Genomic DNA, 22,440 nt, shown 5'->3' with positions numbered 1-22,440 from the left:
GAGTTCCTGTGAGATCCGACTTGACCTGCATAATTACTTTCAGTGACTAGTGTATAAGGACACCCAGATCTTGTTATATCTCCCCACTTCCCAATCTATCACCATTCAGGTAATAATCCACTTTCCTGATTTTGCTACCATATTACAAATTGAACTGAAAATTCCTTTTAGGCTGCACAGATAAGACTTTTGAAATGTGAAAATTATAAAAAGTGACGCTGTAAATAATCGATGTCGGAGTTCAAAGTTTGTGAGAAGATTTGGAGTATTAACACTGCTCACACTAACAGGAATGTTAAACAAAGAAAACCCATTTCTTTATTGTTGTCATCTCTGGTCATTATTTGTATGTAAATCTTGACAATGTCAGCAGGCTATTTCAACACTGAACACATCATAAAAGTTGCTTCTTCAGTGGGAGTCATTGGATAAAGAATCAAAATGTAGGGATCCTCTCTGTTTGTACCCATGCCAATTTGTAGGGCACTGGATTTGGGGTCGAAATTGATATTATTTTTAAAGAAAGTAAATTTGAATATCAACCGTGCTTCCTTGTTTTGCTTCAATCACATGATTAGATTACTTACAGTGTGGAAACAGGCCCTTTGGCCCAACAAGTTCACACTGACCTGCCGAAGCGCAACCCACCCACATCCCTACATTTACCCCTTCACCTAACACTATGGGCAATTTAGCATGGCCAATTCACCTGACCTGAACATCTTTGGACTGTGGGAGGAAACCCACGCAGACACTGGGAGAATGTGCAAACTCTACACAGACAGTCGTCTGAGGCGGGAATTGAACCCGGGTCTCTGGCGCTGTGAGGCAGCAGTGCTAACCACTGTGCCAACATGCTGCGCCCGTGATGTATCTACTCAGTTTGCAAAATGGAAGAATCTGAACCTCAGTGGCATTGTAGGTATTATGCTTTATTGGCCAGTGTTCATTTGTCTGAGCGTAAATAGCTGAGAAGGCAACTTCTGTTTTTTTTGGTTGATTAATTCATGATTTTTCTGAAGGTAATATTTTCATAGTAGTTAACCATGATAGAATCCTCTTGGACTGTTATTTTAATTAACAAATAAGATTCTGTTATTCGCCATCAACAGTTGATTTGAGAGTCCTACTTAAGGAAGATGTTTACTGCCTCTTGTTATGAATAAAGGAGAGCTGAACACCATATAAAGTCTTGAACTGCTAAGCCATATTTCGCTGGAATCCGCAAGTAGAGGAAATAAAGCGGCATGACAGTTAATTATGATCATGGCAACAGATTTGAAAAGATTGAGTTGGCAGGGATTACTTCGTTGACAGTCTTCTGCTGTGCAACCTGGCAGAAACGTCAGACTCAATAATACCTTCCAGTCTAAGCATAACTTTCCGATGAGTGGGAGTCTGCTAGAGGAACTACAGGCATTTTGGGAACTTTTGCCACCCTGGAATTGATGTGCTGCTGTGATCTTTGACATGGAAGAATGACATTTTTCAGAAGGTTTCAGAAGCACAGTATCCTGCCTTGGTCCTCTAATGATTGGTTACGTCAAAGTTTGAACAGTATTTTGTTATATTATTGAAGCAGGTTGGATAAATCATTTTAAAAGTTTAGAAAAGCCAAGGAAGAAAGTCTTGATACTTAAATAGAAAGATGGTATGGGTCTAAGGAAAGATGCATGCAGACCAAAATGAACAGAAAGTACTTACCAGAGAGAACAGAGTTTACAAGTAAATTTAACTGTTGTGTTAGGATGGATGGGCATTCATCAGCTGGAATACTAGTGGCTATCCTGGCACAAAAACATTTCAAAAGGATTATGCCTGCTTTAGCATTTTCTTTTCTGTCATGGACATGCTAGCTCCAGAAATCTTAGTGTGAGACAGAACTTCAATCATAGACTGGCAAGACACCAGTTCAAGCAGTGCCAGTGGGAGTTGTAGCCGCTTGCTTGCACTGCATACCAGCCTACATACAGGATTGTCAATGGAGATCTGTGAATTTTAAGTTGGATGTGTTTGTAGGAACCAGACAGGTGCCCAGAGCAAGGGGAAGATGAGGTACTTGGAAGGCCTGGCAAGGTCTACTCCCATGATTGAGCCTTACAATTAGCTACTCATATTGTTCGATATGGGTTGCTTCAATGGTGCCCCAAACCAGACTGTAGGCATGTTCATCAGGGTTTACCTGGTAGGTTGCCTGTGTGATGCACCTCAAAGCCTACTGCTCAAATACCAGTGATTGTGGGATGAAGACATTAGGTGGCTACTTAAGGGCCTAACTTGGTCTCTGGGTGAAAGTGGTGCTTTGCCCTTCCCTTATTTTTGGATTATATTGCAAAGAGGCAGGTAAATGACAGGATTTCCACCCCACACCTTCCCATCCGAGAGCATAGCCCTCTTTTCACTACAAAAGGCTTCCATTCCGTTCATTTGGACTAGACTTGAGCTAGGCTGTCAAGTCGGACTAACCCTATAGCCACCCAAGCAAAAGCTATTCTCTACTCTGCTCTGAAAAACCAGGTTTTGTTTTTATATCATGGACCAGAGCCTGTGACTAATGCTGCAGAGAGTATGGATCCCTCCTTGAATTTCAGAGGCCAAGCAATATATAATCAGGACAGGTCACATTTTGTTGGATGATTCCCTGACCAACACCTGAAAGTCTGTGGGGAATGCATCACCATTGATACTAGGTGCACCACAGCTTTTTAAGGCTCCAAAAGGCATTTAGTGGCTGGAGATGGGATTTCTGCCTGCCCTTGGAAGGAAGTCCTATCTCTGGGCTGCCAAACAATCAAATTATCTTAAGGGGTCAAAATTCCTTGCCTCATTTTTAGGGGCAACCAAGCATTCATTCCTTGCAAGCCAGGAATATTACTCCAGCTCTTGGAGTGGTTGCCTGCAACCGTTAAACATTCTAACCCTTTAGTCGTTTCCTGGTCGGCCTGTCTCTCTTGGCCAGACAATCTTCCTCCTTTGCCAGCCTACTTGACCCATGACAGTTACGCAGAACATAGAACATAGAAAAGTACAGCACAGAACAAGCCCTTTGGCCCACAGTGTTGTGCCGAGATTTAATCCTAATGTCAAATGTAGTAACTTAACCTACGCACCCCTCAACTCACTGCTATGCATGTGTATGTCCAGCAGTCGCTTAAATGTCCCCAATGACTCTGCTTCCAGCACCACAGTTGGCAACGCATTCCATGCATTCACAACTCTCTGCGTAAAGAACCTCCTCTGAAGCCTCCTTTATACATTCCTCCTAATATCTTCAGACTATAACTTCTCATACCAGTCAAACCTGCTGTGGGGAAACGTCTCTGGCTGTTGGTTCTGTCTATTGCTCGATTATTTTGTACACCTCGATCAGGTCTCCTCTCATCCTCCTTCTCTCCAGAGAGAGAAAAGTCCGAACTTATTCAACCTTTCTTCAGAAGGCAAGTCCTCCAGTCCAGGCAGCATCCTGGTAAACCTTCTTTGCACCCTCTCCAAAGCCTGTTTCTTTGCTATAGTAGAGCGATCAGAACTGGACACAGTATTTCAAGTGTGGTCTCACCAGGGACATGTAGAGCTGCAGCAAAACCTCATGGCTCTTAAACTCGATCCCCCTGTTAATGAAAGCCAAAACACTATATGCTTTCTGAACAACCCTATCCACTTGGGTGGCAACTTTGAGGGATCTATGTACTTGCACACTCCAGATCCCTCTGTTCCTCCACACGAGTTTGACCTTCTAAAATGCGTCCCTTTGCATTTATCCAGGTTGAATTCCATCTGCCGTTTCTCAGCCCAACTCTGCATCCTGTCTATGTCACGCTGCAGCCTGCAGTAGCCCTCTGTTCTATCGACGATACCTCCCACCTTAGCGTCATCTGCACATTTACTAACCCATCCCTCAATCTCCTCATCCAAGTCAGTTATAAAACCTACAAAGAGCAGAGGCCCAAGAACAGAGCCCTCCGGGGCCCCACTCAACACTGACCTCCAGGCAGAATACTTCCCATCTACAACCACCCTCTGCCTTCTGTCAACCAGTCAATTCTGAATCCAGATAGCTAAATCTCCCTGTATCCCATACTTCCTGACTTTATGAATGAGTCTACCATGGGGAACCCTATCAAATGCCTTGCTGAAGTCCATATACACCACATTCACTGCTCAACCATCATCGACCTGTCTTGACACCTCAAAGAACTCAGTAAGATTTGTGAGGCATGACCTGCCCCTCACAAAGCCATGCTGACTGCCTTTAATCACACTATGCTTTGCCAAATAGTCATAAATCCTATCCCTCAGAACTCGTTCCAAAACTTTGCTGTCCACAGACTTAAGACTGACTGGTCTGTAATTGCCAGGGATTTCCCTATTACCCTTCTTGAAAAGAGGAACAACATTCGCCTTCTTCCAATCCTCCGGTACGACTCCTGTGGAGAGTGAGGAGGCAAATATTCTCACTAGCGGCTTAGCAACCTCCTTTCTCGCTTCCTGGAACAGCCTAAGATAAATCTGGTCTGGCCCTGGAGACTTATCAATCTTAATGTTTTCCAAAATTTCTAGCACATCAACTTCATCAATCTTGATCTGGTCAAGACAGTATCCCAGCTCCTCTAAGTTTTCATTTACAACAAGTTCCCTTTCCTTGGTGAAAATCAAAGCAAAAAACTCATTTAGGGCTTCCCCTGTATGCTCAGACTCCACGCACAAGTTCCCTAAGCTATCCTTGATCGGCCCTAACTTCTCCCTGATTATTCTCTTATTCCTCACGTACGAGTAAAATGCCTTTGGGTTCTCCCTAATCCTTCTTGCCAAGCCTTTTTCGTGCCTCCTCCTGGCTCTCCTCAGTCCAATTCTGTGCTCCTTTCTAGCTAGTCTGTAGTCCTTTAAAGCTGTGCTAGATCCTTGCTTCCTCCACCTTACGTAAGCTGCCTTCTTTCTTTTGACGAGAAGTTCCTCTGTTCTCGTTATCCAAGGTTCCTTAATCTTACCCCTTCTTACCTGTCTCAGAGGAACAAATTTGTGCATCACTCGCAACAATTGCTCTTTAAATAGTCTCCACATGTCTGCTGTGCCCTTTCTGTGGAACAATTGCTCCCAGTCTGCACTTCCCAATACCTGTCTGATAGAGTCATAATTTCCTTTTCCCCAATTAAATATTTTCCCTCGGTAACTGCTCCTTTCATTCTCCAAGGCTATGCTAAATGTGAGGCAGTTGTGATCACTTTCACCAGAATGCCCACCCACCGTGAGATCTGACACCTGTCCTGGCTCGTTGCAGAGCACCAATCCAAAATGATGTCTCTCCTCGTCAGTCTGTCTACATACTGAGTAAGGAAACCCTCCTGAACGCACCTGACAAAAACGGCTCCATCCAAACCATCCAAACCATCTGCACTTAGGAGGTTCCATTGGGATCTTGGGATATTGGGAAAGTTGAAATCACCCATAACAATCCTGCTACTTTTGTATTTTTCCAGAATCTGCTTGCCTATGAGATCTTCAGTCTCGCTACTGTTATTATGTGGTCTGTAGAAAACCCCCAATGCGGTGGCTGTACCTTTGCTGTTCCTAACTTCCACCCATACTGACTCAGTAGACAAACCTTCCTCAACAACCTTTGTTTCTGTAGCTGTGATGCACTCTCTGATTAGCAATGCAACACCCCCTCCTCTTTTTGCACCTTCCCTGTTTTTTCTAAATCCTGGAACATTTACCTCTCGCCTCTCTCCTTCAGTTATCCAACGTGCTCTGTGCAGCTTAGACTCCCATCGCTTGGTCTCAATCTGTTGGCATTCTCTTCCTAAACTGAGCAAAACAGTAGTTACTCACTCCAAAGTCTAGCAAGTACAGTATCTCACTAGCTGCACACTTATATATAGTTGAACATTGTAAGACGTGTATTGGCCATTTGCAATATACTTAATTGGAGAAAGAAAACTTTATTCAAATAAACTAGTCCATTTACTGACCATGCCTGACAAGCAAATGCTTACAAAAATGGGTTTTCCAATTTTTTGCCACCAGTAAGCTTGATCACCTCTAACGTTGTAAGAAGTTATTTGCAAATGTTCATCCTGTTGTCAGGAACCTGATTTTTGACTTATTGTGCAATTTTCTCCCTGCATGTGCCTTGCTCCCCACCTCCCCCAGTGCAACACAAGATTTCACCCTATGTCAATGCAAGTTCTTTTGGAGCACATTTGATTAAGCACTGAAAATATTCACTGGTTTTATTAACCTTTGAGTGCAATAATAAAATCTTCTTTGGAATAAAATTTTGGAAACAAGTTATCCACTATAATATTAGACAAAATCCAGGGTTTATTTGCTGGAAATATTTTCTAGCAAAAAAGTACAATTACTGAGACCTTTATGAAAATGTGTGCAAAGGTGCTGGTTGAAATCCTGAAGAAGAAATTGATCGCTATATATGTGGCTTTTAATAATAGCTTGTGAATTACAGTATTCATCAAAATAGAGGGAAGAATTTGGTATGTGTAAAGCTATTGTACAATACATGGCTAACAATGTAATAATTTTCCTGGTAGATCAAGGATGTAGATGTGATTTCTATGAATAGATTATTTTATAATAGATTACCAGTTCCCTGATAATACCTCAGGAACTTTGCTCCAATTGGATATGTCTAAGACTTGGTGGATTAAGTGTATCAAACCAAAATTTGAATATAGTCTTTATTAGTATTCTGTTAATCCCTTCAAATGTTCATGTAATCCAACATTATAGCTTCTACTGATCTACTATACAGACATTTTGACTGAAAACATTTTTTCTCTATCTACCTCATGGAGGGCATTCCTGTTTTCTGATGGAAATGGAGGGAAAAAGAATTCCATCTGGAAAATTTGGAAAAACCTAGTCCCAATAGGGTCACCAATTTTAAGGGAGCATGATGCCCAGCAAAATCTAGCCCCAGGAGATTTTGGGGAAAGTGAAATATTCGAAGAGGGTTTTTGCATGTCAGCATAAACACTACAGCGTTTAGCGCGGCATAATCGATGGGATCTTAGTGATTCTGGTACAGGATCATCTAAACCCTCCAAAAGCTAGCATAGAACTATCTGTCCTCACTTATAGACTGTGTATGACATAAGTAGAGTGGATGGAGCCAGTATAACTAACATCAGCACCTTCAGAACCATTAGCTTTTAGTGGCATGTTTAAGAGGCCACAGAGGACTGCAGTAGAGACAAAGGTTGAGGGACAAAGTCATGAAGTGAAATGAAGAAAATTTTAAAATCAATTATTATTTAACTGAGATCCAATGTTGGTCAGTGAACAGAGGGAATGAGATTGATGGAACCTGGTCTTTGGGAAGATGTTAGAGCAGAGAACTTGAATAAATTCAAGGTAATCGTTTGGGCAAAGACAGCCTAGGTCAAGAATTCATAGAATTATGTTTGGGGTAGTGTCTCAAAACAGGCTGATCTGGAGCAGATCAGAGAGTAGGCTATGCTTGACATCATATTGTGAAACAAGATAGGATTAGTTAACAATCTAATAACATAATAAAGACATCCCGAGGTAGCAGCAACCATAATGTGGTTGATTTTTAAATTTTGTTTCAGCGAGGGAGAAGGTCTGACTATTTATGAAAAACATTAAATAAAGGCAATTATGAGGGCAAGAAAGAAGAACTGACTAAAGTGAATTGATAAGTTAAAGGATAAGTCAATAGACATGCAGTGGCAAACATTTAAGAGGATATTTCAGATTGCACAGAATAGATATTCTCCAACAAGTAAGACAAATTGTAGAAGACAGGCCCTTCATCTGTGGCTAAACTAAAATAGCTTCAAACGTAAAGAAAATGGTTATAGTTATGCAAAGGCAGATGGCAGGCCAAAAGATTGGGCAGAACATTAAAAAAAGCAAAGAATGACCAATTTAATGAGAAGGGAAAGTTTAAAGAATAAAAGGAAGCTAGCCAGATAAAAACATATATTAAGAATTTATATAATTATTTAGAAAACACTTAACAAAGTCGTCTTGGTCCTACAGGAGCGAGACTAGATACTTAAAAATGGAAAAGAAGGACTAGCTGATCAATTGAATAGTTATTTTGAATGGGTTATCACTGTTGAGGATATAGGTAACATACCAAAATCTGCAATACATCAGGAAATGAAAGGGAGTGGGGAACTCTGGGAACATTACATAAAAGTGGAACTGAATAAATAGTGGAGCTGCAGGTTGACTAGGGTCCGGATGAATGTCATGTCAGAGTGTTAAAAGAAGTTGCTTGCGAGGTAATTAATGATTTAATTTTTTAGGTTTTAATTTTCTAATACTCCCTTGATTTGGGATTGTCATGGAACTTGATCAATTTTAGTTTTTAAAAAAGGAATACAAAGTGGGGAGCTACAAGGATGTTAGCTTATTATCTATCTGAAGGGAAGTGTTGAAAGCTAATAATAAAGAAGTTGGAATAAGGTGTTTAGATAAGTTTGAGGGAATTTGGCACATTCGACCTGATTTGTGAAAGAGCAATCATGTTTGGCCAATCTGCTTGAGTTCTTTGAGGAAGTAATGTGCTATGGATCAAGGAGAACTGGTAAATGTGCTGTACTTAAAGCGCAGTACATCCGCTAATTTCAGTTTAAAGCATTTACACTTAAGGGATTTAAAGGGTATTGTGCAAAAGAAAAGCTGATGGTGTAGCATATTGACATGGATAGAAAGTTTGATTAGCTAACAGAAACAGAGTAGGCATCTATGTTTGTTTTCAGGTTGGTGAGATATAATGTTTATGTAAATGACTTAGATGGAGGGATGGAAAGTATGGTTGTGAAATTTGCTGATAATTCGAAGGTAGGTAAGAAAGTAAATTTTGACGAGGACATGGGTGGCTACAAAGGATATGGGTAGGTTAAGTAAATGGTTAAAACTGTGGGAAATTTGTATTTAGGTGGAAAAATGTGAAATTGTCCATTTTGACAATGCAAAAGAAAATCATTATTTAAACAGTGAGATTCTGATTCTCTGGGATAGTGAGATTTGTGTGTTCTCATGAATGAATTTGCAAAAGATTTGTGTGCAGGTACGGCAAATAATTAGTAATTCCAGCAAAATGTTGTATTTATCAGGACAGGAATTGACTATTAAAATAGGGAGGTTATGCTTCAGTTATACATGGCATTGATGAGGCCATATCTGGATTACTGTGCACCCTACAGGTCACTTTATTTTTAAACAGTCATATGTAAATGTATTGGAAACAGGTCAGAGGAGATTTGAGTTGCCTTATAAGAAAAGTTTGGCCGGGTTGTTTCCATTACCTGGAGTTTAGAAGAGCCTGAGGTCACTTGATTAAAACATAGAAGGTTGTCAGGGCGCATGACAGGGTAGCTGTGGCGAAGATGTTGTTTCTCATGGGAGAAACTAGAACTGGGGGCGGGAACATTGTTTAAAAATTGGGGCAAGAATGCCCGTTTAAGGCAGCTCCATAAGTGTTTAGGAAGAATTAACAGGAGCAGTATAGTTTTATTCAAGCCATCGTAGCTGGATTTAGTGTGTATTAGGTTAAATGGAGATTCTAAATTGTAGAATATGACGAATTTAATTGGGCTGTAAAAATTCTTCCACTGGCAACATTTAAATAAAATTGTCTCAAAAAAACTTAATTTTAGTTAATTTTGAGGGAGATTAGATTTTTCCTTCATAATTACATCTTGGAGTTTGAACTCTTCAAACTTAGTCAAGTGTTAACATTTTGAACATTAATTTTAGTTATGAACCAGATGAAACCCCCTCAAAGTATATGAAGAAGATTGCCTAGACCCCAAGAGCGGCATGGTGGCTCAGTGGTTAGCACTGCCCGGGTTTGATTCCAGCCTCAGGCTGTGTACAGTTTGCACATTCTCCCCGTATCTCTCTGGGTTTCCTCCGGGTCCTCTAGTTTCCTCCCACAATCCAAGGATGTGCAGGTTAGGTGAATTGGCCAGGCTAAATTGCCCATCGCATACAGGAATGTGTAGGTCAGGAGCAAATGTAGAATAATACGGTCGGGGAATGGGTTTGGGTGAGATATTCTTCAGAGGGACCGTGTTGAGTTGAAGGGTCTCATTCCATGCTTGTAGGGATTCTATTCTAGGGGCGGCACGGTAGCTCAGTGGTTAGCACTGCTGCCACACAGCGCCAGGGACCCGAGTTCAATTCCACCCTCAGGCGACTGTGCAAACTCCACGCAAACATTCTTCCTGTGTCTGTGTGGGTTTCCTCTGGGTGCTCTGGTTTCCTTCCACAATCCACAGATGTGCAGGTGAGTTGAATTGACCATGCTAAATTGCCCCTAGTATTCAGGGATATGTAGGTGAGGTGCATTAGTCAGGGGTTAAATATAGGGTAGCGAAATGGGTCTGTGTGGGTTACTCTTTGGAGGGTTGATGTGGATTTGTTGGACTGAAGGACCTGTTACCACTGTAGGGATTCTAATTCTAATTCTAACTACTTATTTCTGTGTTTATGGAATGTTACTATATTGAGACAGTTAATTAGTAGTGCTTAATATATATATATTATTTTGTTAAGCATTTCGATGGAGTTACAGTTAAGCCATTTCTTTTCTTTCTTTTTTACTTTGTCTGTACTTTAATTATAGTGTATGTGTGTTTTACTTCAAGACAGGTAGTTTGACCAATTGAATTGCAAGTGGAATGCAACACCCAGTGCTTACCATTAACTCTATACTTCTCATTATTTCATAAGCTTCTATCAGGTTGCATCTCAACCCCATATGCTCCGGTGAAAAAAGTCCGAGCCTATCCAGCCTTTCTTTATAACTCAAACCTTCCATACTCAGCAACAGCCTGGTAAATCGCTTTTGAACCCTCTTCAGCTTAAGAATATCCTTTCTACAACTAGTTGATCAGAACTGGACACAGTATTCCAGAATAAGCCTCATCAATGTCCTACACAGCCTCAACATGACTTCTTAACTCCTAAACTCAAAGGACTGAGCAATGAAGGCAAGCATGCCAAACGCCTTTTAACCACTCTGTCTATATGAGTTGCAAACTTCAAAGAACTATGTACCTGCACCCCTAGGTGCCTCTATTCTACAGCACCATATATCAAAAACATTTCTGAACTGACAGTCAGACTAGGACTCATAATAGCACACAAACCAACAGCCACTCTCAGACAACAACTCACCAGGATAAAGGACCCGATACCCAGCATGAGCAAAACCAACATAGTGTACAAAATCCCATGCAAGGACTGCACAAAACACTACATAGGACAAACAGGAAGACAGCTAACGATCTGTATCCACGAACACCAACTAGCCACGAAACGACACAACCAGCTATCCTTAGTAGCCACACACGCAGATGACAAGCAACATGAGTTCGACTGGGACAACACTACTATTATAGGACAAGCCAAATAGAGAACAGCCAGGGAATTCCTAGAGGCATGGCACTCATCCACAGATTCTATCAACAAACGCATCGACCTGGACCCAATATACCGGCGACTGCAGCGGACAGCTGGAACTGACAACCGGAAGCGGCAGACAAACCACTATAAATGCTGGAGGAAACAACACAGAAGCGCTTCACAGGAGGCTCCCAAGCACTGAGGATGTCACCGAGACGGGGGACGAAACGTCTGCAACACAAATTCCCAGCTCGGCGAACAGAACCACAACAACGAGCACCCGAGCTACAAATCTTCTCACAAACTTTAAGGGGTTATGATCAGCAATATTGCCAGCAACATAAATGTTGAAATGTTGCAACATGAACTCTAAACTCAAGGTCTCATTCTCAATTTTGGAATTTTTCTGTTGATCAGTATTCAACTTTTTGGAAACATACCCAATAGGTCTTTCTATCTTGTCATTGTCTTGTAACAGTACGGTACTAACACCCACATCACTTGCCACCTTGAATGACTTTGCTTAGTTAGCTGTGGCTCATATTGAAGCGGTGGTTAACACAGCTTTCAGGCATTCAAATGTGTTTGACATTCCTCTGTCCATTGAAATTTTCTGCACTTCTTCAACAAGTCAATCAGTGGAACATCCACACTGCTAAAATATGGTATGAATTTTCTATAAAAACTATGCAGTCCCAAGAGTCATCGTGCTTCCCTCTTGGTCAGTGGTATGGGAAACTCCCCAATAACCTTTTGTTTTCACATCCCATGGGGTCGTCTGTCTATGTCCAATAACATGGCCCAGAAAAGTGACTTAGGCCTTTACGAACTCACTCTTTGCCAGGTTTTTTATCACCAAGCACCCCTCCTGAAGTCCATCGAACAAATCGAATGGATGCACCACATTATTAAGTAATCCCAAAATGACTTTATTGGTTAGTCTTTGAAATGTGACTGGCATATTTTTCATACCAAGTTGCATGATTTTAAACTGGTACTGTCCATTCCGTGTCACGAAAGCTGAAATTTCCTTCATTCTTCTGGACAAAGGTACTTGCCAATATTCTCTGAGTAAGTCCAAGTTAGAAATTTGAGTTGCCCATCCCACCTTCTCAATATAGTCTTCCAAACATTGAATAGGATGAGTCAGATTTAGTAACTGCATTGACTTTGCAATAGTCTACCCACAATCGTTGGGTACCACCTGGTTTTGGCATCATTACTGTGGATGAGCTCCATTTGTTGCAGCTCACTTCAATTATTTTAATTTAATTTGGTTTGATTTGTTATTGTCACATGTACCTAGGTACTGTGAAAAGCTTTATTTTGCTTGCAGTATAGGCAGATCGTATCCTATGCATTTGGGTAATAGAACAGCAAAGAATGCAATTTTACAACTGCAGAGAAGGTGCACAGTGAGATCAACATCATATTTAAAACTTGAGAGGGCCATTCAGAAGTCTAATAATAACGGGGAAGAAGCTGTGCTTGAAACTTGTATGCAAACTTTTATATCTTCTGTCTGATAGAAGAGGGTGAAAGAGAGTATAACCAGGGTAGGAGGGGTTTGTGATTATGCTGATTGCTTTCTCAAGTCAGCAGGAGGTATAGATGGAGTCAGTGGATGGAAGGCTGATTGCATAACGGACGAGGCTGTGTTCACGACTCTGTAGTTTCTTGCCAACTTGAGAAAAGCATTTGCCAAACCACACTGTGATGCATGCAGATAGAATGTTTTCTATGGTACATCTATAAGAATTGGTAAGGATCCTTGTGGATGCACCAAATTTCCTTAGCTTCCTGAGGATGTAGAGATGTTGTTGTGCTTTCTTGACCATTGCATCAACATGGGTGGATTGTTGATGATCATTATTCCCAGGAACTAGGCACCCTCAACCATCTCCACCTCAGCACCATTGATGCAGACAGGGGTGTGTTCTCCATTCTGCTCTTGAAGTCAATGACCAGCTCCTGCGTTTTTGACATTGATGGAGAAATTATTGTCTTTGCGCCATGTGCTAAGCACAAAATCTTTTTTTCTGTATTTTGTCTCGTTGTTGTCTGAGATCCACCGTACGATGGTGGTGTCAACAGCAAACTTGTAAGTGGAGTTGGGGTGGAATTTGGCCACACAGCCGTGACTGTATAGTAGGTGGCAGCCTTGAGGGCACCTATGTTAAGGATTATGGTGGAGGAGGTGGTGTCACCTATTCTTACTGATTGCAAGATATGGGTCAGGAAGTCGAGGATCCAGTAACAGAATGGAAAACCAAGACCTAGGTCTCTGAGTTCAGAGATGTGTTTGGAATTATCGTGTTGAAGGTGCAACTGCAATCAGTAAGAAGGATCAAGATATAGGTATCCTTGTTATCCAGATATTCCAGGAATGAGTATTCCAGGAAAATTCTAGGGAGATTGTCATCTTTGAACATGCTTTCAATTTATTTTTGAACCTGTGCCAACATTAGAGGGTTAGGTCTAAAGGATGTTGCTTAATTGGAACAGCATTTCCTATATGACATCATGCATAATCCCATTAGTACTTCCCAGGTTATCCTACATATTTCCCTTATGATTGTAATAACGCTTTCTGGTCATTTCGATTTTCTTCTGGAAGATAGCTCAATAATTTATTTCCAATTTTTGAGAACTTCCTCATTGTCCAATTTGAGGAATGAACAATTTAGAATCACCTGAACTTGGTTCTACACTCTGTTTTGTAATCAGTAACGCATTCTCCTTTTGCTTTCCATGCCATCAAAATATCTTTTGAGCATACTCACATGATACACACAGATTTTTCTATCTCGCATTCTTATCAAATAATTCACCTCACTTAGTTTCCTTCTGATTTGATAGGGTCCACTAAACTTTGCCTTTAAACGTTCACCTACCACTGGGATAACACTAACACTTTATCTTCACTGACAAAATTGTGAATTTTTAATCTTTTATCTGCTTCCTGTTTCATCACATCCTGTGCTACTTCTAAATGCTGTCCAGCTAACTCACCTGCTCTACTTATTCTTTTTTTTTTAATTTGACACACTGTCCAAATATGTGGTCTCTGAACTCTGACTCACAAATTCCTCCTTAATTAATTTCTGTGGTCCTCTCACCTCCTGCCCAAAAACTAATTTAAATGAACTGAATTTAGGTGTATCCCTAATTACAGAAGGTACAAATGGAATTCCTTTATCCCAATCCTCTGGATAGTCTTGACTACAAGCCCTCAACAAGTTTGACGCCACCATTCTAATGTTCCTTGTGATTCTGATAACTTCTTTGAATAATTTTGATGTAAAATCTGACCCTTGATCTGATTGTATTTCTGTGATGAGACCATATCTAGTAAAATAAAATTGAGTAACTTTTCTACAATCCATTTAGCCATGATATTGCATAATGGAATGCCCTCCGGATATCAATTGACACGTCCATTATGGTCAACAAATACTGATTCCCACTTCTGTTTTAGATAGCGGTACCACACAATCATTGAAGACCCTTGTAAAAGGTTCCTGAGATGTAGGAATTGATAATAGAGCTGCTGGTTCTATCACTGCCTGAGGTTTTCTAATTACCTGCCATGTATGACATGTTTGACAGAAGTCAACCACATCCTATGCAGTCCAGGCCAATAAAAATGTTTTTATATGTTGGCTTGAGTTTTCTTTACTCCAAAATGACTCCCAACTAGTAAATCATGTGCTATCTGCAACATCTCCTTTGTATAGCCCACCGGTAATACAACATCTGCCCAATTCTTATCCACCTGAGTATGCGATGGTCTCCATTTCCTCTTGAAGATGTCATTTTTAAGGTAGTAGCATTATCGGAAACGTACAAATTCTACGTCTGTGTATGCTTTTTGTACAACTGCTGTAGTTTTTCATCTCTCTGTTGTAATTCATCTATGTTCTCTGAAGTAAAAATACCCACTTTATCCTCCACCTATTCTTGCTTTTTTCTCAACCAGTTTCTGATCATTGAAGTTCAACTTCCTTAAGTTTACTGTTTGATTTCTCCTCCTGTTTCCATCTGTGTTTTGTAACCTTGTTACCACGCAGTCAGGACAAATTCTAGGGTATGTTTCCTGTAACTCCTCAGTTGTCTGGTTTTCCACTGGCTTCTCAACCACAGTAGAAACCAATCCCATCTGAGCTCCAGCTATATCAGTGCCAAGGATAAACTGAATCTCTGGAATAGAATTTCTCTACTACTACTGCCACTTTTCATTGGACTTTTCAACCTCACTTTGTTATAGAACACTGCTCTTCTTATCAAGAATTCCACATATTACCACCTTTTCTAGCAATACGCATTCCAAATTACATTTCTCCTCATCTCTCACCATCAAAGATTGACTTGCTCCCATATGTCTTAAAATATTATTTCTTTACTTGCTCATCCTAACAAACATGAATAAACCTTAGCCTCGCAAGTAAATTCTTTAAAGAGATCGGACACTTTCTTTTCAACCAAGCCCTGAACAGGTCATACATTGTTTTACAGCTTATTAGCTTTCACTGTATTTTCCTTTATCATTTCAACAATTCTCACTGGCTTATCCTGTTTTTCCACATTCATCTTCCCAGTGCTTTTTCTAAATGATCAACATTGCAACTTTAGCACAGTGAAAACATTTGAAGTTTTTACTACTATTCCCTCTAATTGGTTTCCTTTTTGACCTGTGGTAAACAATCTTTACTATGTTCAATGAGATCTTATTTTCTGTTACCACCTGAGGATTTCTCTTTTCTCCAATTTCTGTTCGTCACAGATTGAAATTGATGCGGAAGCCAATTTATAAACCAATTCATAATCATCTGCCATTTCCGCAGCTAATCTGGCAGTCTGCTGTTCCACATGAATCCTCACTACTTCAGGAAGTGAATATTTGAAATCATCCACACACAACTCAAGGGCAGCATGGTTAGCACAGCTGCCTAACAGGGTCAGGGACCCAGGTTCAATACCCACCTTGGGTGGCTGTCTGTGTGGATTTTGCCCATTCTCCCAGTGTTTACATGGGTTTCCTCCGGGTGCTCTGGTTTCCTCTCACAGGTTAGATGAATTGGCCAAGCTAAATTTCCCATAGTTCAGGTTATCAGTCAGGGATGAATATAAAGGGTAGGGGCATGGGTCTGGGTGGGTTACTCTTCGGAGGGTCGGTGTGGACTTGTTGAACTGAAGGGCCAGTTTCCACACTGTAGGGATTCTAATTCTGTTCTATAGAGATTTTGATCATGGCAAGTGGACCAGACCAAATCCCTTCAAAACACATTCAGAAAATAGCCTAGACCTCAACTTTTTCCTATTGTGAAAGGCAAGTGTAAGGCAATCTATTCCAAATGGTCAAACTACTAGGACTGAATCAAAATACACTTAATTCTTACATTACAGTTAAAATACAAATGAAAGAAATAATAACTCTACTGGAAAACTCAACAGAATTATTTAAACTCAACTCAATTATTTAACTACTAAACAGCAATTGATCCAATATCATAGCATTCCATAAATATATCCTTGGCAAAGGCAAATATAGTAAAATAGCTTGTCTCAGGAAGAGAAGCTCTTAGCTCTAACAGAAAGAGGAATAACAATTTCCACATCCAGCTTCAAGATTCCATCAACTACTGAAAACTAGGACTAATATCCTGGTTCTGTGGGGGCTTGACCCCATCCCTTCAGACTGATTGGTTAGATTAGATTCCCTACAGTGTGGAAACAGGCCCTTTGGACCAACCAGTCCACAACGACCCTCCGAAGAGTAACCCACCCAGACCAATTTCCCCTCTGACTAATGCACCTAACACAATGGGCAATTTAGCATGGCCAATTCACCTGACTTGCACATCTTTGGACTATGGAAGGAAACTGGAGCACCCGGAGGAAACCCACGCAGACACTGGGAGAATGTGCAAACTCCACACAGACTGCTTCATTTAAAAAAAAATTCCAAAGCTAGATGCGCTCAAAGCAGACAGCTTGACTCCAAGTTTACAACAAATTGCTTTCAAAAAAAGTGACAAAACAAATTATTCTTAAAGGCACATTTCTCAGCAGGATTATCATGAAGCACTGAATGCGTGAGAAGACTAAATAAAAAGTCATATTGCTCAACAACACACTTTGGGACAAGATAATTATAGTAAGGAAATGAAACATTTTTCTGGTGCATATGCCATTTATGAATAGTCTGTAAATTATGTTGAATAATCGTACATTTTTTCAGAATAATTTTTTTTTTGTGTGTATACCCCTGAAATAAAAACTACAAGATGGGACAAAAAGTTAATGGTAAAAGTAGCCTGAAACGTGCTCTACTCATCGATGCTTCTTAGGTGGTCAGAAAATAAATTTTCAGTTCTGAGTTTGGCGTGTTCTAATTGAAGATATTTTTTCCCCTGTATTGTTGAAAACATTCTGATCCAATGTTTTGTTTCAGTTCTGCTGGTACCGGGAATGTGGCTGATCGAGTCCTTGCACAATTGCTGACTGAAATGGATGGAATTGAACAGCTCCATAATGTGACAATCTTGGCAGCCACCAACAGGCCAGATATGATAGACAAGGTAAGGATGGCTGTATCTATACAGAAAGATAATTTCAAATCTTTGAAATTTGGATAAATTGATGTCATTATTATGTTTGATGATCTTTTATACCCATGGATTCCTTAAGTGACTTGCATCCTCATATTTGGTGCAACTGCTGCAAGGAAAATTCTCAAAATACAATAACTCCATTCATGAGGCTATCTTCTGAAGTGAAGCTTTTTTTTGTCACTCCTTTACCTCCATTTAATTCTCCCACCAGAGATTAGCTAATTGGTGAGAGGTGGGATCTTTGTAACTGTGTAGAAATCCCATCACCCAGCTGACTTTCCCCATTCTCCCCAAACTACCACTACCACCCCACCATTCACCTCATTTAAATACAGGACGGGAATACCTGTGTACCACCTTTCTGCCCTGAAGCCAATTGAGGTCTCATCCATCTGTAACTGGTATTGATCAATAAAACTGATACCCCACTCCCCCATTGCAATGTCTTCCCTACATTTATTCTGGGGTCCAGCAACAATCCTGCAGTCTGTGTTTGCTGTAAATATAGGCAATAGCTACTGCTCATGGCAGCATTGTTTAGCTGGCGGTTCTCAGAGGTGGAAACTTTGCCCAGAATGTGATGAAGCACATCATCATAGTGTATACTTAATTGTCGCTAAGTTGAATCAGGGATGTGGAATGGCTACTGTAAAGTTGTCACTGACTTGCCAACCAGTGGTTGGACCCACCATCATGAGCATTGATTTCCACCCAGTGAATCCTGACCCGACTCCTTTCATATGCAACTTCTGCACACCTGTTGAAAATAATATGATATAAGGATTAGATGTCCTGTTTAACGATAAGGTGTAATTAAAATGTTTGATATGTAATTTATTTACACAAATTCTATAACTTTCATAAAGTGTTATCTCTTATAAACACATTGCGGTTGGTACTCAATGCTAAAGTCAAGCTCAAGAGAAAGAGGAGGACATTTAACTGGGCAGAGAGAATTGTGCGAATACTATCACTACACATCACACTGAGCAACAGTACTATTGCCATTGTTCCATCATAGTCTGGATTTACACTGTGTTATGGCTTCACAAACATAATGATCTAATGCAGTTGGGGAAGTGAGTGTCTCTTTGCATGTATGTAGAAACAACATAGTACATTTCATTCTTGATTTTGGGCTCCAGATGAACATTCCACCTGCTTTGAGCTGTTCTCCCACTTACCCCACTGCAGCAGTCAGAAGTCGGGGAGTCCCATGCAAGTAAAGTTGGGGAGATTTGCCTTTCCCGACTAATGAGGAAATTATTCTTACCAAGGGATAAATATTTGGAATAATAGATTACATGAAAACCAAAATAACATAAAGGCAATTCACAATGCAGTTGCATGCTAAATAATGATAAGCGAGTTGTGTGACTAAAGAGATAAGTTTCAATGAACAAAAAGTCCTATGTTCATTTGAACAACCTCTCTAGATCAGAAGATAAACATGTTCTGGATGGATAATAATTCACTCACATGCCTAAGCTAACTTGCAGAGCAACAACAGACCTGATCATGTTTTCTTTTAGCTAATGGAGGCAGGAGAATAAATATTCCAAACTAAGTTTAAAAAAATGTACTGAATATTTTGTAATATCGTACATTGCAATAATATGCTGCATCATTGTAATTAACTGCTAACAATGGTTTATATTTGTACTGTTGAAATGCACCTTAAATTTTTACTCATGCAAAGCAGAGCAGACTAAAGATAGTGATGTTTATGATAAATTATATTCTTCTTGTAATGTGATGTAGTTGCAGATCACAACCAGCTAGTAATTGTTCATTTCTCAGTATTTCCTTGTTTTTTCTCCTTTCATCTTCCTGTCCTTAAGCAAGGTTAAAAATAAAAGGAATGGGCAATCTGCCAACATTGAATTTTAACAAGATGGGCCAGAGGACAGTGAACAATGGTGACCAAGTGTCATATCAATCACTGGATTATTTTCAGGAGGTTTGTGCCTCCATTTTAATATTATTTTTAATGCCTGCAAACTATGTTCCCTGGGCATATAGAAATCATGAAATCAGAAGGGAGGTACTTCCCACAAACACACTCAGTTTATCGGACTTCGGCAATTAGTTGACTCTCACCCTGCACCCAGTCTGGTTGGTTGCAGCTGTCAAACTTGTTGGAAAAGTATTTAATTGCAAAAACTGTTTTAAATTCAGCAGGAATTGATACAAACCCAAACTTCCAGATTTAGCCAGCAGGCAGTCCTTCCCTCCCCATTCCCCACAGATTATCAGGATCAAAATTCTTTGACTGGATAAGATATCCATCTTTCAAAAAGGTGAAATATTACTGTTTGGCTGCATCAGATACACTATCTTTCATCTATGACACAAGTTCATGTAATTTTATCTGTGTTTCTTCTGAGAGGTTGTGATAAAAGTGAATCTTGAATGGCAGTTTAACTCTGGAAATAACCACCTCAAAAATTATTGACTTCAGATTTTTAGGCACAAGTTAACTGTCAAATTCCACATTGTTGCACAGTAAAACAAGAAAAAAAAGGATGTGATGTGACCTTTGTGACTCTGAAATCAGAAAATATATACCCAAACAGAATACTGATGGATTGGTATGTCACGATCCATATTAATATTTCAACCTCTTGAACGATGGCTTAATCTTTGTTAAAGAACGCATACTGGCATCTAATAGGGCAATGAAAGGGGAATAAGCCCCTGGGACTTTAGTCATTTTCAGCACAAGTTACTTGAGCAGCTGAAAAATCAATTATTTTACCCCTTGCTGTGTCCATTTTGAATGTCAAATACATTGAATGTGAAGTACAACACAACTGCTGAATGAAGTACTGGATTACCATTTAGGTCAGGGCCTTGGCGTTTTCTTTCCAAGCAACTTTCATCATATAGGACCTAAGGTTGCAGTATCAAGTAAATAATTTGCATTAGAATTGATATGTGTCATTTGACAAATAAAGATTAATGAGATATTTTTGGTCCTAGTTGTCTATTGTGATCTGATTTATGGCTTCTCAGCTAAAGCAGCTATCAATGTGAAAAATGTGCAAAAGAAACACAAGCAGAAGCATTTGCAATGTGCTGCAATGGAGGAAATATCTTCCGTAACAACTTGCAGTTATACAGCATCTTTAAAACAGAAAATGTCTCAAGGGTGAAATGTAATCATACAGAGTTGACACAAAGCCAAAGGGAAGGCGAGGCTGAATCTTGATTAGATGTAGGTTTTAATAATAGTGTAGTTTTATGGTTGCTTTTCACTTGGTTAGGGTAATGAAGCAATGTAAAGAAGTTCATTTCCATCCATGAATTAATAGCGTTATGTTGAAATATAAAGGCGCATAGTTTTTGGTGTTACAATGTGAACATGGAATAAATTTCTGCACATATCTAATGTGATCCCAATAGTGAGAGAGGATACCCTCCCAGCATGGTTTATAGCAAGGCCTAGCAATGAAGGTTGGTGTTGCTGAAAATGATAAGCAGTTGTGAGTGGCAAAAAAACGCCTGCAACAGTAAAAGTAAAGCTTTAAGCAGAAGTGTTTGACCCACTGCAACTGTTTTGGGTTAGCACACATTGGGATGTGAGGGATCATTGAAGTCTGAAAACTTGATGAGGAGTTAGCCTCCTCAATGATAGAAAAGTGGGAGGGCTATTTGAAGGAGTAGCCACTAGTGACAGTTGAAACTCAATCAAACACAGTATTCAGTGGAGGAAGAAACAAACACTAGAAGAGCATTTCGAAAAAAAAAGGATTTGTGCAGTCAACTGTGATGTGAGGCAGGCACAATTAATTGGTGGTTTTCTATACAAAATATTGTATAATTCATAGAAGTTAAATTTAAATAACCATTGCTGATAATGTATTGGGCTACCTTTGGGAATAATTGTAATTTTGATATATACCATCCTGACACCTTTTGCATGAATAAGTGTTTCCTAATTTCATTCCTACCCTCACTCTAGTTTCTCCAACCAACAGATATACTTTCTCTCTAATCAGTCTATCTGTTCCCCATAATCTTGAAAACTGATCACGTCATCCTTTTACCTTCCAAATTGTAATTCCACTGTGTAATTTAACCCTTTGGGTCCAGGTAACATGCTAGTAACTCTATGCTGCACTTTCCCCAAAGCCAATATTTCTTTCTGAAAGTATGATGCCAAGAACTGCTCACAGTACTTCAAGCATTATTTAGACAGGACTTTGTAGAAATGTAGCACAACATCTACCTCCTGGTATTCTAGTCCTCTGCATATGAAGACTAGCATCCCAGTAGCTGGTTTGTCTTTTTTTTCTGGATCTGTTCATGATACTTTAATAATCTATGTGCACAAACTGCCAAATATCTTTGATTTTCCACTTAATGTTTCTTTGTAAATTTATATATTCATTTACAATATCACCTGTCTTTGTGTAAATGTCAG

At 39.8% G+C, this 22,440-nt stretch overlaps 1 protein-coding gene across 8 annotated transcripts in view; it reads left to right on the top strand.

The window, feature by feature from the left end:
- Positions 1-22,440, top strand: part of afg2a (AAA ATPase AFG2A) — a 578,508-nt gene that overhangs the window by 141,393 nt on the left and 414,675 nt on the right. For all 8 annotated transcript variants that reach the window (XM_087980097.1, XM_087980096.1, XM_087980093.1 and 5 more), the window contains one exon: positions 17,855-17,981. In XM_087980097.1, coding sequence (XP_087836223.1) covers positions 17,855-17,981 — 127 coding nt within the window. The remainder of the gene's footprint in view (positions 1-17,854; positions 17,982-22,440) is intronic.

Source organism: Chiloscyllium plagiosum, unplaced genomic scaffold (assembly GCF_037043375.1).
Source record: "Chiloscyllium plagiosum isolate Xiang-an unplaced genomic scaffold, Cpla_swu_hap1 HiC_scaffold_36, whole genome shotgun sequence".
Lineage (NCBI taxonomy): Eukaryota > Metazoa > Chordata > Chondrichthyes > Orectolobiformes > Hemiscylliidae > Chiloscyllium > Chiloscyllium plagiosum.
Note: the sequence above shows the minus strand (reverse complement) of the source record. Positions and strands in the feature narration are given on the sequence as shown.